Source organism: Nilaparvata lugens, chromosome 4 (genome assembly GCF_014356525.2).
Source record: "Nilaparvata lugens isolate BPH chromosome 4, ASM1435652v1, whole genome shotgun sequence".
In the NCBI taxonomy this organism is placed as follows: Eukaryota; Metazoa; Arthropoda; class Insecta; order Hemiptera; family Delphacidae; genus Nilaparvata; species Nilaparvata lugens.
Genome location: NC_052507.1, coordinates 79,611,482 through 79,628,756, shown reverse-complemented (window position 1 = coordinate 79,628,756; position 17,275 = coordinate 79,611,482). Strand labels below are relative to the sequence as shown.

The window sequence follows — 17,275 nt, the reverse complement described above, 5'->3', positions numbered from 1 at the left end:
AATACGTCCTCAAATTCAAAATTCATCATCATAATCATCGTCATGGATTAGGCTTTTCAAGCCTGTTCTCTTCCTCGGTCTACCAATACTTCTTCTGCCTATTGGCTTGTGGAGTAGGTCTTCAGGCATTCTAAGGACATCATCTGACCACTTATTTCTATATGTTTTTATCAAACTCAACACTGGTTGGACATCACATTCTCTTCTTATATGTCCATTCCGAATCCGATCCTCTCTTGTGCATCCTTTGACTTGTCTAAGGAATCGCATCTCTGCTGACTAGACTGTATTCTTGATTCAAGCTTCCTTGTCAACACCCATGCTTCACTTCCGTAAGTCAAAATGGGTATCGCCATGGCTCTATAAAATTTGATCAAGGTGTTCTTCCGGGCTCTACCTTTAAGGGATCGAGTGATTGCTCGGCATACCAGGTTGAATTTTGATCTTTTTTTGGACATCCTGGTCGTAATCATATGTGATGTCGCAGCCTAAATATTTGAAATTTGAAATTTGCTCCAGAATCCTGTCTCCTAATACTATTTTTGATCGTACCGGCCACTTGCTATTAAAAGCCAGGATTTTCGTTTTGATTGCCGAAATTTTCATTTTAAAAAGTTCGCTTATTATGTTGAGCTTATGCATTGCAATTTGTAGCTTGTCCTCAGATTCCTGTATGATTAGATGTGTCGTCCGCAAACATTAAATGGTTCATATAAGTGCGAGTAAGAGAAATACCCTTGTCAACGCATAACCCTTGCCACGCATGCAAAAGCTCATCAACATAAATATTGAAGAGGGCAGGTGAAATTGGGCAACCCTGTTTTACTCCTTTACTTGTCAGTATTTCTCTGGACAATTCCCCATTTTCCAATGCTATTCTTATGGAAGTATTGTGATATAATGTTTTTATGTTACTGACAAAAAATTGAAATCAAAATCAAAATTAAAATCGATTTTGCATTACTACTTTGAAATTTCAAAACATTTTGCAAATCTACTTTCATTTTCGTTGACTTTCTGAGATGAAGCCGAGAGGTTCAAATTGAGTCGAATCTGAATCTCTGTACAGGTGCGATTGGTTGCTTCGAACAAGGGCACAAACGGACGCTACAATAATGTTATTGATGTCCAATACAAAGTATGTGAGCTAATCGACTTGTTCGGCATGTCAATTGTGGGGAGTATTTTTAGACACTGCAACCAGACATACGAGTGTCCCAGGAAAAGGGCAAGTATATTATAAGATTAATAAGCAAGTATATTTATTATTATTATAAGACTAGCAGGTAACCAGTGCTTCGCAAGGGTCTAATTATGAAGTTGGCCAACTGTAATCTTGGAGAATTGAAAATAGGCCTAAAACGATCCTCGGTAAATTAAGAATCTATATTCAAAATTTCAAGTTAATCTGAAGTGATGATGCGTCATTCGAGTATTTCCTATCCCGTACGTGAATGAGACAATTCTTCCCTTCATTATATTAGAAACTAGCAGCTAACCCGTGCTCCGCAAGGGTCTATTATAAAACGTGACAAACTGAAAACTTGACCGAGTGGGATTTTGAAGCGTTTGAATTAGTCCTGGGTTAATTGAGAACCTATATGGAAAATTTCAAGTTAATCAGTCCAGTAGTTGAGACGTGATGATGCGTCAAACATACTTTTCCTATCCTGTACGTGTATGAGCCAGTTCTTTCCCTCATTGACCGAGCGAAGTGAGGTCTAAGATTCAAGTCGACGGTTTGGCATTTCTCTTAATGTTTAAATGTTTAAATGTTTATATGTTTTTAAGTTGCGCATTTACGGCGAAACGCGGTAATAGATTTTCATGAAATTTGACAGGTATGTTCCTTTTTTAATTGCGCGTCGACGTATATACAAGGTTTTTGGAAATTTTGCATTTCAAGGATAATATTAAAGGAAAAAGGAGCCTCCTTCATACGCCAATATTAGAGTAAAAATCAGACTATAGAATTATTCATCATAAATTAGCTGACAAGTGATTACACATATGTGTGGGGAAGCCATCTATTGCTGTATTTTCATAAGGTCTATAGTTTCAATCAGGTACTTGTGGATGAGAACACTGCGTGAGGTCTACTGTTCACAGAACTACTAGTTATATCGCATGTCACTACAGTTTTTTTTATTGTTGCATATTTAAGCTCTGCAAAAGAGTTTGTTTTGTTGTTGAATGCTCGTGATGTAAGATAAGGGCCAGTTTCCGAGCTCGGGATTTAGGTAAGTTCTAGAATTTAAACAGATGCTGGAGTCAAAAAATTGGCTTTCCGAAACGGGGCTTAGTCGCAGTAAATAGTCGCAGCAAAATATAGTATTTATTTCGCACCTAGAGCAGAAAATGAGATTTTTCCGGCTCGAAATCGGTTTTCAAGGCCGAGGCCGTAGGCCAAGGACTAGAAAAGATTGAGAGCCGGAAAAACATTTTTGTCCGTGGTGCAAACGCTATTTTTCGCCACACACAAAAATAAACAATATATATATATATTTTTTTTTTTGAAAAGTCGTCAAAACAGCTGTTCTACAGATGAAATATCTCGACTATGTGTTCTTTTAATAAACTGCTCTAACTACCTACCTCATGCACGAGAGGGAGTTTACAAAGTCCATTTCTCAAGGATGGGGTGGACCACATTAGTTTCTCAGGAAAAAGACTCATGCCAGTTGATAGAGCTGATAAATAAGTATAGAGGGTATGAATTTGAAATAAATCGGTCAAGTCATGTTTGAAAAAATCGTGAAAAACATGGTTTTTTAGTAACTATCCGCCATTTTTCTCAAGAATATTACGGAGCTCCTGCAATTTTCTCAGACATGAGACTCATGTCAGTTGATAGGGCTTATAAATAGCTATCCACGGTATAAATTTGAAGAAAATCGTTAGAGCCGTTTTCGAGAAAACCGTGAAAAACATGGTTTTTTAGTAATTATCCGCCATTTTTCTCAAGAATATTACGTAGATCCTGCGATTTTCCCAGAAATGAGACTCACGTCAGTTGATAGGGCTTATAAATAGCTATCCATGATATAAATTTGAAGAAAATCGTTAGAGCCGTTTTTGAGAAAATCGTGAAAAACATGGTTTTTTAGTAATCATCCGCTATTTTTTCCGCCATCTTGAATTGAATTCTATTGAATTTCTTATTGTCGGATCCTCATGGTATAAGGACCTTAAGTTTAAAATTTCAAGTCAATCGGTTAATTAGGAATGGAGTTATCGTGTTCACAGACATACACACATACACACATACACACACACACACACACAGACCAACACCCAAAAATCATATTTTTGGACACAGGGAACCTTGAAACGTATAGAAAACTTAGGGTACCTTAATATTTTTGGAAAGCAATACTTTCCTTACCTATGGTAGTAGGGCAAGGAAAGTAAAAAACTGTAGTGGCATGCGATATAATGAAGGAAAGAACTGGCTCATACATGTACAGGATAGGAAAAGTATGTTTGATGCATCATCACGTCTAAACTACTGGACTGATTAACTTGAAATTTTGAATAAATGGATTCTTAATCTACCGAGGATCGTTATAGGCCTATTTGCAATTCTCCAATATTACAGTTGGCCAAGTTCATAAATCTCAGTTAAATCCCGAGCTCGGAAACCGGCCCTAATGCTACCGTTGCCCCGACTTTGAAAATATTTCAAGTCGTTGAGTCTGTGGCGAATCATCTGATTGCCACCTGCGATGTTTTTAACTGGCGAAGTTTGTTTATAACTTGTAACAGTTTTATTTTTAATATTTATCAAAAGTTCAATTTTGTCATTCCAACATTAAAATCAATTCACCATTCATTTAGTTCCATTATTCAATTTAAACATAGTGTGGTGCTATATTTGAATGCCTCACGTTGGGCCGGCAAATCATGTGGTGCGTTTTTTAACGGCTTCACACATGTAGGGTGAATCTTGTACTGAGTCAATGGTGTAGAGGCTATAAATTTTGCAATGCGTGTGTGGACGCTGAGTGAACACCAGACTGATTGATTCACTACAAGATTCATACAATTGTCGGAATCGCGGGAGGCCTAAACGCTCGCTCACCCTTGATTCTTCTAATGACAGATTGTATAATGATGAAATTTTTATAAGTAGTGTAGCGGACGCTAAACACTGAATACGGATACCTTAAAATTATTACCTGTGAAGAATGAGCATACAAAATCATACAGGTCGAGCAAAAATCCCGATGTAGATAATTTACGGGACTGTGTCTCTAATAAGTTCTGAAGGATTAAAATACGGTATTTGGACCAAATATCGTTCAGAATATATTTCGAGAACAGAGTCTTGTCGGGTTTTAAGCTCTAATGTAGGAATTTATACGATCTACGGTTGCCACTGCTGTACAATTGATGTGTTCGCTCCTAAGTCGAGGTAGGTAACAGATAAAAGCTGATATATGAGCAGGTAAGGACAAAGAATAAATATCTCGATCTGACCCCACTCGCTACATCCACTTAGACCTGTTCCAATATCCAGCTTGATTCAATTATCCCAATGATCGTATTCGATCGGTTCTTGATGATATAGAACGTATCAGACACAATAATTGACAGGCTTAAGAAATAATCGACTCAGAAAGCGAATTAACAAAACTGAAATATATTACAATAAAATATGTAATCATACAGTGCAGATTCAGAATTTGATTTACAGGTTGATAATAATTTAGCATTAATAGAATAGTTAAAAATTTTCTTGTGCTTGCATGATACTATGCGTGATTCAACAGAATTTTATAATTGATAAAATTTAACAGTTTTGAAAAAATAGTGAAAAATGAATTATAAAAAATATTTTAAAATTGCTCGGGGTCGTGGTTCAGGCAGCGGAGGATAGTTAATCAACTACAAATTCTTATAAATTTATTATGAATAAATTCTAGACTCTTAAATGCTAAAGCGCTTGTCGGCGTGGCCAATAATTTAACGAAGAAAATTTTATACTTTTCTGCACTGAAATATTTTCGAAGCGTAGATTGGGGCCCCTTTTAAAACTTATAACTCACGTGAATTTCCTTGGCGGTCGTGGTTTTCTTCTTTAGATCAAAAATCGTTTGATCGGCGGCAATCCAGGCTTCGGTTTCAGCACGTGGGGAATTTTAATTTAATATTTCCTTCACCAAATTAATTAAGGGATAATTTACTTTAAACTTTTAATTTATCGATTGATGAAAACAGAAATTTACGAATAACAAATAAATTGGCCTAAAATATCGGCTCACAAATAGAACATTTAAAATCGAACAAGAAATTTTCACAAATAGGTCTTGGTAACTATAAAAGGAGATCTGCACGGTGAGGATTTCAAAAGGGAAGTGCTGTCTTTTCTCCAAGCTTCTAGGCTAGACCTTGCTTCTCAGAATCTCGATGTAATAATTTGCATAAAAATTTGCCATTGGTAGAAAACCTGTGACGTAAACATGACGTCAGTGGCAAGCAGTAGAATACAATTCCTTTAATTACAATAATAATTCAATTTATGTAATTCTTAAAACTGCTTAATCTTATAGACATAGTTCCTCTCATACAATGTACATGTGCTAGTGTAACTGATAAGGCAGGGTTGTTGTCTGATAATAGATTAACATGTGTTGCTTTCAAACGATCACCTTCTTGGTGCTATTTCTATGCACTATGATTGGCTTGGGCTTGCCAAAGAGATTTAATTACCATGTGGTTCAGTTGAATTAAATCATTAATAAATTAATATTCTTGTACAATTTTTATTAGGTTTGAGACTGTTATAATTAATTTCTGCCATTTTATCAATAATATAATTTCATGCTATGACCTATTTAGTTACAATAAGACCTGACATATAATATAATTTCTTAAATAATAAATAATTTCAACGATAACACATACATTTTATTTTTTTTTATTTGAAATTCTTGGTCCTTTATGGATAGTTTTAATTTTTAGAGATGATATTATATCTTACGTGAAGCCAGCATGACATTTGACAATACTTTGAATTAGTCAGCTGCGTTCGAACTGTTTTAAAAACATCTGATCGATAGTAAACAAAGTGTAACCTCAAAATCAGTGAGCGATTCATAAATAATTTGTGCTTTATTTGCAAAATAATTATAATTTTATTGAATAATTTTCCTAGAAAAATATTCAGTACAGAACGGTACTCTTATCAAATATACAGTTATTGATAAGTAAGCTTTATCGCTCGGTCGCTAACTATTCCTTTAGCAAATTCTTTCATTTTAAAAGGTAATCACAATTTTTTCTCTCTTTTCATGAGATCTATTTGAAAGATTCATCACAATAGGAATCATCAAATCAAGTTAAATTCCTATAAGTCTGGTACTCTTGGTAGCCTTGGTAAACTTCACAAAACGTATAATACTTTTATAGTTATTGAATATTTTCTGAACAGGATATGAACTTGCAAAATATACATCACCTATCTCACTTCATATATAAAACATAATTCACTTACCATTTTTTACAGTTTACTTGCGAGATGAAAAATTGGATTTTTGTATATGATGTAGACAATGTTCCTGCACTTCCCTATGGCGAGTACAGACTTGACATTTATGCTTACAAAGTGGCTCCTCACATCATGAAGCAGCTGATTTCTTGCACCAGATTCTATGGAGTAGTTACCCCCAAGTGGCCAAAAAGTCCTAAGAACACTCAATAATATTTAAATTCAATGGTGAAAATGTATTTCCTGTCGACTTCATCAGTTAAAAGTGTGAACATTATCAATAGAGACAATATATTCTGAATTCTTGAATATCTGAGTTTCATTCTTGTCTTCTCAGCACGAAAATATGATTTCCAAATCGAAATTTTAAGTCACAGAGAGGACCGATTAGAATATAATGTAGTCTAGTCACAGAATATACAGAATGGAAACTTGTAATCAATCGCCTATCTAACCAATGCTTTTTACATGACGCCAATACTAAACACGTCACGTGACCTTGGGAAGTTCCAATCCTGGTCTTCTGATTGACTCGTAGCAATGAATGAGATCAATTGATCCGGATCATTGAAGTGATCCGAACCTACCATCAATACTATTACAATGCGGCGCTTCCTAACAAGATGGCGGATTTTAGCGTCAGGGTACTAGCCAAGTTTCCGTACTGTATGTATACTGTTGTCTAGTGTCTACCAATTTATCTATTCTACATTCCTTGGTGTCAATCATCAAAAATTACTTCCGATCTTTAAAAATATGTCTGACATTAGAAATAATTTTAATCCTCAATCAGGATTCGCACACAGTGAAGAGTAAAATTATAATTCCCGAAAGTTCTAATGGTATTAATTATACTCTCTCGCTCGGGCTCGTGGCAATTATATTATCTGTGTTCACTGTCACTGTTGTGTACAGCTTTATACGTCATTGTATCTATTAAATAATTTGAATAGATAATATAAAATAATTCTAAACAGAATAAATGATCAATTATCAATAAGTAGTTATGTGAATGATTCAAAATCATTGTTTGTCTCAATATAACATATTCTATCAAAGTATAAAATTGATGTTATTCTATTATACTTAGGCTAGCTTCACACGCTTTCGGTTTCATTCGGTTCGGTTCGTTTTCGGTAACGAATGAGGCTTTCATACATGTCAGGTTTTAATTCGTACGGTTCTAATTAGGTATTTTCTTCTCAAACACAGCTGTGTTTGGATTTTCACAGTTCTTGCTTGTATATTTAAATATAACAGTTGGTGTCAAATTGTAAGATGTTATTTCTTGAACAACAAAATTTTAAAGTTGATTAAAAATTGTGAATTATTTAAATAGTTTCTTTTTGATTATGTTAATTTTGGAAGTTCAGAGAGATTATTCTATTAATTAAAATTTGTTCCTTGTTTTGACACATGGTATAAAAAACTTCATCTCTTCTCTCCATTGATGAAATCATGTAATATTCGTGGACAAATAAAAAAATTATAAAAAAATAAAAATTCTCACTAAGTTTTAATTTATATCTTTTATATTTTTATAGCAAACTATTGAGAGAAAATGTTTCTGTGAACTAACAGAAATGAATTGACCATATGATTTTGACTTGGAGAATTTTGAAACAGATAATCACGATATCAGGTTAAAATAAAAACAAAAAAGGCAAGCGTGTGTAAAAGACTTTGTTTTTTCCTGTTTCCCTATTCGTGTCGAGGGGGCGTTCGGTGCTATGCGGTTGCTATTCGGTACCGAATTCAAACCGAATCATCGTTTCACACTTATCGGAATTTGCCGAAAACGAAACGAACCGAACCGAACCGAAAGTGTGTGAAAGAAGCCTCTCGCTAGCAACGAATTGAAACCTGATGGAATTTATTAGAGTGAAGTGGGCGTTCGGTTCTATGCGGTTTCTATTCGGTACCGAATTCAAACCGAATTACCGTTTCACACTTATCGGAATTTGCCGGAAACGAATCAAAAACGAAACGAACCGAAAGAGTGTGAAACTAGCCTAAGTGTGTATTTATGTTTGTTTGTCAAAACGATTTTCAAAACGCCTCTAACGATGTTTATGAAATCTATTAAAAGGCGATTGGTAATGCAAAAATATTTGCACTGGGTCTCATCTCTTGTCTGAAGGGCCTTATGAAAGATGAACATTTTATCCTCCGTGCAGCAGCTGATTGAGACACAAACTTTCATGATACAAGAAATTAACGAGTAAATACTGAAATTATTGATTTCATGAGTAATGAAAATGAAAATCATTCCAAATTCCCATCCAAGGGCTTTGTTCCATTGAGATAAGCTGGATTCCCCTGATATTCTCCTTTATCCTAATCCTATCCTTTATCCTAATCAATCAATCAATCAATCAATCAATTATCAGAGTGATGATGTGGCATTAAAATTTAATGTGATTTAATCACAGATTATGAATAGACGCAACGTTATTGTATTCACTTCCAACACTTTTGAAACAATTTGATGTTCACAAACACATTAAAATAGACTCTAAAACATCATCAATGATCAGACAAACCTCAAATACGACAATTATTTTTCCACCCTCCCACTCCAAAAACCTGAAAGTTCATAATGATCAATGCAAACTTCAAATCATTATTCCTGGACCAAAAATCAAGTGACGAAGAAGTGTGTGATGTTATAACCTTTAGATGATAACATCGACTATTTATCAAAAATTTTGGAAAGAAATAGTACAGGCTCAGCCTAGTTTTTCCTTCAATGTCATAATTATCTTATGATTGTATTATTTAGTATGTAAACGGAGGGGGGTTGTTTCTTCTCTTCTATAATATTTACCAAAATTATGCTATCAAATCTCTATTTGAATCCTTGGTTGGTTGGGAGCTTTTAGTGGATTCGTTCATTCAAAAGCACAGATTATCATCATTGTCACATATTCTAGCAAACATAGTAACTACTAGCCAGGAACTTTAATGAAAAATACTTTTTAAAATTCAACCTCAGGTTTATTGAACGGTGAATAGTTTTATAGGAGTTTTTAATAGGTAGAACGAATTAATAAAAGTCAGGTAACATGTCAAATTTTCAAACAGAACAGAGTTATTCAGCAATCGATTCAGGTCAAGAAGACATACTCAATTTTTAATCTATACATTTTGGGAACCTGCTAACTTGCTGCATTTAAATTCGGGCCTCGGTCATTCTATGTTGCTAAATTTTGAGCTATGATATGAAGACAACAAAATTTTGGCACTTACCATTTTTACAATTCAAATTTCGACTCTTCAGAAACACACACATGCGCTTTAATAAAACTCACTATACTTGAACTCACACGCACAAATAATTTCCTAATTCTACTCCTACTAACTCTATAAAATTTGGTTTCCTATTCAACTAGATAAAAATTACTGATAACTGAAAACATAACAATTTGTCCCTCTGAATGGGAAATGGGCCCAATTCAGAAGACCGAGGCTCGCACACCGTCACTTGTTTTCCCGGTTTTGTCTCAATTCGAACTGTGGCATTTTCACTGAAAATTATTCCCCCTCCACGAGCGTTGAGCATAACTTCCAGTGGAAAAGCCAAAGCTGCAAAAAGGTCAATGCTCGTACAATCTTCAAATACAGTGGCTTTTTCGACATGAAATTGAAACTGTATTTGAAAAAATCACGAAAATTGCTTTAATTTTGACAACTAAGCAACAAGTTAGCAAATTCAAACAAGACAGAGTCAATTCTCACACTAAAAACGCAGGGTTCAACATACAGTTAGAATCAAAGTTCATTTCAGTTCAAAAACCTGAAAAACAATATAAGAAACACAAAAACAACTACAATAATACCCTCTCAATATCACACTATTACAAGAACAATTAATGAATAAACTATTTGATATTGTTAAAACAAATGATTTATTGAAATAATTCGAGACACCAATTCCCCTTGTTACATCATCATCAATCTCTGATATAGAAGCTAGAAATATTGAGCAGTGCAGCATAATATCATAGTGTGGGTGAAGCCCTACGATTGGCCACTGGCTGTCGACCAATGAACGTTGAGCTCTACTGTCATTGGCCGAGGCTAGACACGCCCACGTATTCTACTGTCATTTTCTAGCCTAGGCCAATGACAATAGAGCCTAGAGCTATGAATTCTCCTGCTCAATGATTGAGCTTTCAATTTAAATTATTATTATTAAGTTGAGTTATACAATTATTTTTAGAATCAGTAAATCAAGTATAATAATTTATTCTCAATGGAACCAATTTAATAATGTCAGAACCAATTTTTTATCGAAACAGATACTGGGGAGTCTGCAAGTCCTCAATTGAAAAATAATGCATTGCATCTCCCATGCTGGGTTCGAATTCCGTTAAGCGTCACGCAGATGCGCCGGGGATTTCATTCTACCAACAACCAATGACAGTAGATCTCAAAATCCATTATTCGACCGACATCCAATAGTAGGGCTTCAGCCATACTAAATATTCCAGAGAGCAATGAGTATTGGTTGTGATTTCTTGTCATTTGCAGCTTTAATATACAGTATATAGAGTCTGCTGCTGAATATTGAAGCTTTCTGTTTACTGGAGACTGATGATTTGTAACAACCGAAATTGGTAACTCAAATTGTTTTAACAAATTTGTGGTTTTGACCACATCTTGTCGTTTCCATTCAATGTGGATATCTACCATACACAATATTAAACAACACCCCCCTCTCCTTGCAAACAACCAACAGGAAACTACAAAGGAAGTGACTATCAGATGTTGATGCAAAACGTCAGCGCCTCACTTTCCATTGTGAGATTTTGAGTGATGATAATTTTTTAGATTATTTACCAAATTTTAGACTGCTATGTCGTTATACAAGGGTTCAAAATGAATCACTAATTAGCACCTTGCTATGAAATATGTGGTAAATTGAAGAATGTATGTCGTACTGTCTACATTTTAATGACGTACAGTACTTGAAGGATGCTTGAAGGAGATGTGTATTCAATTAAACTCAGACCCGGTTACACAAAAGCCGATTGAATTCCAGTCTTGATTAATTTCACAAGAACCAATCAGAAGAGAAGGCTTCTCGTGAAATTAGTCGCCATTAGAATTTAGCTAGCTTTTGTGCAACGGGGCCTTAGTGTTTTTAACAAAAAACAATTTCTGTGGAATCTTCTTCTCTAAGTACCGTCTCCATTTCGGAGGTTGGCAATCATCATGGCGATATTTACCTTGTTCACAGCCGCTCTAAATAGGTCATTGGTTGTGCAATTAAACGCTTCCCTCAGGTTTCTCAACCAAGACATTCTCCTGCGTCCCACCGAGCGCTTACCAACTATTTTACCTTGGATTATGAGGTGCAGAATCATGTACTTGGGTCCTCTCATAATGTGTCCAAGGTAAGTCAACTTTCGTATTTTAATGTCACGCACAATATCTAGTTGCTTACCCATTCTTCTGAGAACTTCTACGTTCGTGACTCTATCTGTCCACGATATACGGAGTATCCGCCGGTAGCTCCACATTTCAAATGCTTGAAGTCTGGTCTCACATTCCCTATTTAGTGTCCATGCTTCCAACCCATACAAGAGAACAGGGAACACATAGCACCTCAAGAGACGGGTCCTAACCTCAATAGACAAGTCACGAGCTGACAGAAGTGTTCTCATTTTTACAAAGGCAGCTCTGGCCTTCTGTGGAATATCAGCTGTGAATAATAGATCTTGGGGTTCACCTTAGACCATTTATAGAGCAGACACGCTGGGAAGTCTAGCCTCTGAAGCCAACATCTACTGCCAAATCCGCCCATATTGACGTCACAACCAAGCTAACAACAATGCATTGTTCAACAACAATGTAAGTTAGACACCACAAACACTTACACAAAAAACTGTTGTGACGTCAACGTGGGCGAATTTGGCAGTAGAGATGATGGCTTCAACGACTTTTAGTATGAATATACAATTGGCCGTGTCTACTCTATAAATGGTCTAAGGGGTTCACTCATATCTGTCCGAAAAACTCCACCTGTCAAGTAAAGCAATATTGTCTGTTCAATTTACACTAAGTTATACCGGTGTGGCAGCGAAACTAAACTTCCTTTTTACTTCTCTTGCCCTATTACCATAGGTAAGGAAAGTATTGCTCTTCGAGAAAAATTAAGATACCCCAATTTCTAAATTTATATAAGTTTCATGGTCCCCTGAGTCCAAAAAGTATGTATGTGTGTGTGTGTGTGTGTGTGTGTGTGTGTGTGTGTGTGTGTGTGTGTGTGTGTGTGTGTGTGTGTGTGTATGAGTGTATGTGTGCTGTGTATACGATATATCATCTCCCAATCAATGGAATAACTTGAAATTTGAAACTTAAGGCTTAAGGTCCTCACAATATAAGGATCCGACACGAACAATTTCGATCAAATGCAATTCAAGATGGCGGCTAAAATGGCAAAAAGGTTGTCAAAAACTGGGGTTTTCGCGGTTTTCTCGAAAATGGCTCCAACGATTTTGATCAAATCCATACCTAAAATAGTCATTGATAAGCTATATCAACTGCCACAAGTCCCATACCTGTAAAAATTTCAGGAGCTCCGCCCCATTTATGCAAAGTTTAATTTCAGATTTTCAATTATCAGGTCTCAGACATGATTTAAACGAAAACTTTCGAGTGGAAAAGATTGAGCATTAAATTCTCTTCAACTAATGTCTCGTAACATTTTCACCTAAAATTGAAAATAAGCTTGAAATTTGAGAAAATGTGATTATTCAATTGCAAACTGGTGGCAACTGTTGATTCTATTAAATCATTCACTATGAACAGATAGCAGATCTCGTGTGTATCCAGCGTTATTGTCCTGTCACCAGCTGGCTCAGATCTTTGAATAGTAAACTAGTATGCGCGGGAACACGTTCCAGGACGCCTCATCTCAATTAGGAGCGATTTGGATTGGCCAGCCCGATCACGCGATTTGAACCCTTGTGATTTTTTCTATGGGGGGTTTTGAAATCCCTTGTTTGAGTGAACCTTCCAAGGGTCCTACAAGTTTGGAAGACCAATATCAAGGAAGAAATTGCTAAAATAACGCCTGCAATGCTGGCAGGAGTCATGGCAAATTCCAGAAAGTGGTTTAATCAGTGTATTTATACCACTCTGTGATCTTGAATTATATGAAGCCAAGGAACGATGGAAATCTCTTCCTCCTTGCCTTTTCCCTATGTTTTGGGGTCAGTTCTCCTCGATCTAAATCTCCAGTTTGAACGATCCTGGGTTATCTGATTTGTCAGGTCCAACTGCTTCATATTCCTCTGAACTAAAGCTAGCCATGCGTGGCGGGGTCTGCTTCTGCCCCCCGGCTGTGTCTCCATATCAAGTACTTTACTTGCCAAGATTTTTGTTGATTTATCATTTATGTCTACATTGTTGAAAATCAATCTGGAAACGTTGCGGAGCTGGAAGAGAATCTGCTTTGTCGATCAATAGACAAGGACAGCAACACCAATGTCAATTAAATTCTGCCATTACCCAACTATAGGAAAATTATTATGAACAGGATGTAAATGCGTTTGCGGATGCATTGTCCAAAACTGATTAAATCATTTCAGAAATTGCGGAAGTAATAGGGATAGAGCTGAAAGAATATAGATTCTCCATAAAATTCGAATATATGATAGACATGTGCCAGTTGTTTTCTTGTTTCCGTATTTCGTTTCCTAATTTTGAGCATAATTATTCGTTATAGAATCACGTGAATTTTTAGATTCCTATTGACGTTTTCAATAATCCAGGATATCCTGCTTTTTATTGCATATTCCGAGAAATATTCTACATGGAATATTCAGTTATTGATAACAATCATTTCCATATTTTCTACAATTCTGTAATATGATATTCACCGTGTATATGCCGAGTAGCATCATTCTTGTCAGTAAATGTTTGAGCAGTGATATAGTAAAATAAATTATTTGGGGATACAATGACTAAACTTATGGAATGTTCTATTTCTCTGTGCGCTATGGTTATAAACGTTGCTGCAATTTGGGAAGGAATAGCGGTATGTTCTCCAAATATTTGATATGAATCTTATTTTTATCCTTAAAATAGGCCAATCACCAAACCAGAATACCCTATAAGTATTTAGCTCAAAATATGTTAAGTTCATAATCTTCCAAGATTCGAATTACCGAAAAATATCTTCAGTTATCATCAGTTTATTTAAATAGTTACCTCAACACATTAATTTCCATAGACAAAACAAAGTTTTATTATAATATTATATAGTGAATATATTCGACATCCAAATACTGTATAATCGAACTATATTATCAAGACATGATCAATCATAACTAAATAGAGATAACAGTGTTGAAAATTTTGATTACCTCACTTAAATGAAAATTGAACAGAATTTAATTCTGGTGATGTTAAAAAAATCTCTCTAGTCGCTAGATGTTAAAAAATGAACGAATACTCTAGAAATCCGGTTGGATTCAGTACGTACGTTGGATGTTTAGGAGTTTAAAAGGAATGAATACGGTGCTTGGATCATGCATTTATCATTAGTCTATATAGCGACTATCATTGAATTGGAGGAATGGTTTCATTTATTTTTGGATTGCTGTACAGGGGCCGTATGAAGTTCGTTTCAGTCATTTGACTTATTGCGAGAAGAAAGGATCAATTGAAGCTTTGCGGCCGATGAAGGCGAATAAATTCAATCGAACACATTTCGTGTACAGCGGGATTATCGACTCTGGTGTTGACATGGATGATAGTGTCAAGGTGAGTGCACGTCAGATATACTCTCTTTTCACAAACATATCGATTTTTGGACGTTCCATGCATTTTTTGCCGTTCTTATGAATATTCTATCGGAATGTCGATTGAAGGGAACTTGACAAACATCATTTGTTTGACACCATCTGTTTAATAATGTAATAGAATTTATAAGGACGGCTTAAAATCGAGCGTAGAAAAATCGATGTGAGTGTAACTGGCACAAAGTGAAATGAATGCAATGTTTCTTCTCTGTCACTATCAGCAATATCTGCTACAATACATTGGCATAGTACAGATTTAAAAAGTATATTGGCAGAGTATAAAGTTTATTAGCAGAGTATGAAGTACATTAGTGAAGTATGAAGGGCATTAGTAAAGTATGAAGTACATTGAAAATGTATAAAGTACATTGGCAGAGCATAAAGTGCATTGGCAGATTATGAAGTACATTGGCAAAGTATGAATTACATTGACAAAGTTTAGAGTTCATGAATTTTTTATAGCGCCTAGTTAAAGACTAATGAGCTATTCTATTTTGACTTGAATTGATAAGAATATTGTTTATGAAGGTAAAACCCATTAGTTAAGACTTCTATAAAATATAGAATTCCTTTTCTTTTCAAATTATCCTTAAAATTCAAAATTTCAAAAAACCTTCTGCATAGATCGACGCGCAGTTGAAAAAGGAATATTCCTGTCAAATCTCATCGAATTCTATCAACGCGTTTGGCCGAAATCTCGTTGCATACAGACAAACAAAAGAAAATATCAGAGTTAAAACATAGACCTCACTACGTTCGGTCAATTATGAGATATTGGTTTTGAGTCTGTTTTTGTATTGGGGAAGTATCACAACTGTTGAAAGCTTTCACAACGTTAAACGAACTTTTCCAAGCCTTCTTGAAAAATCCGATCAAATGCTTTAGAAGCAGGAAGATAAATCGATGAAAAGAGTTTCTCTAAATTCTTTGCACCATCTGAGCCTGTCAATCGAATCTAAAATGTCTGTACTTCAGACGTTTTTGGAATAAATAACTAACAGTTCTATTGCATCCTTGTCACTCCTAAATGACATGAAATTGATGTAGGAGTGACCATATCAGTAGGTCACGCCTCCAAAACCAAGGAACTGTCTGATTGGACAATGGGTTGACTAGTTGACTAGTCGCCATTTCACTTTCACAGCTCACTACCAATAGGAAGCAGAGAATATCACATGCAACTGATTGTCCAATGATACAGCTCGTTGGATTTGAGGCGTATGGAAACATTATCTTCTATGGTTGAAACTTTTTATCCTGAATAAGGTTCAGTAGAGGCCCAGGGCCTTGTTGCAGGGCCATTCCTCAATTTTGTTGTTTGACACTTTGAATATTTCTTCAAATCGAAAGATTACGTTCCATACATCATGAGAAAATTTCTGTTTAGATTTCAAAACTGTTTTTCAGGTAAGAGTAGTAGCATCCAGCAAAGGAGCAAATGACCGTTACAATAGTATCATTGATATTGAAATGAAAGCTTGCGATATTGTAAAGAAGTATGGAATGAGCATTACGAAAAGTATAATGGATCATTGCAATCTCACAGTACAATGTCCAATAAAGAGGGTGAGTATGCCTCCCTGAATATTTCCGGATAATAATAATTGATGATAATATCTACAATATTTTATTATCATATACCGAGTGTTTCAGAAGTAGTGTCGAAAATTTTAGGGTGTTGTTCCTGGATGATAGTAGACTACAAATGTCATATTTGAAGTGTCCCAAACTCAGCGGTTATCCTTATGGCTGCCATTTTGATTTTTTCACTTAGGAATTTTTAACTAGTTCAAAATTTTTTTTAGTTCAAGAACTAAATGATGTACTGATCACAAATTCAGCATGAATATTTATGCTATAAAGACTCAACTTTGAAAAAAAAATTCTGATGTTAATCTACAAAATGGCGGCCATATTAAAGTTTTGATTGCAAATTTCACGAAAACTGCTCATTTTACAGAAAATTTACAAG

At 35.3% G+C, this 17,275-nt stretch overlaps 2 protein-coding genes across 2 annotated transcripts in view; both read left to right on the top strand.

Moving 5' to 3' along the window:
* LOC120350978 overlaps positions 1 to 6,897 on the top strand; it is a 79,824-nt gene extending 72,927 nt beyond the window's left edge. Inside the window, exon 6 of the mRNA XM_039426568.1 lies at positions 6,509 to 6,897. The gene's annotated coding sequence lies outside the window, so the exon portion shown is untranslated. The remainder of the gene's footprint in view (positions 1 to 6,508) is intronic.
* A 7,492-nt stretch (positions 6,898 to 14,389) lies between these two features.
* On the top strand, positions 14,390 to 16,887 carry LOC120351109. The gene is made up of 3 exons (XM_039427118.1): positions 14,390 to 14,537; positions 15,110 to 15,265; positions 16,711 to 16,887. The coding sequence occupies exons 1-3, from the start codon at positions 14,460 to 14,462 to the stop codon at positions 16,885 to 16,887; spliced, it is 411 nt and encodes a 136-aa protein (XP_039283052.1). The 5' UTR covers positions 14,390 to 14,459.
* Positions 16,888 to 17,275: the final 388 nt, after the last annotated feature.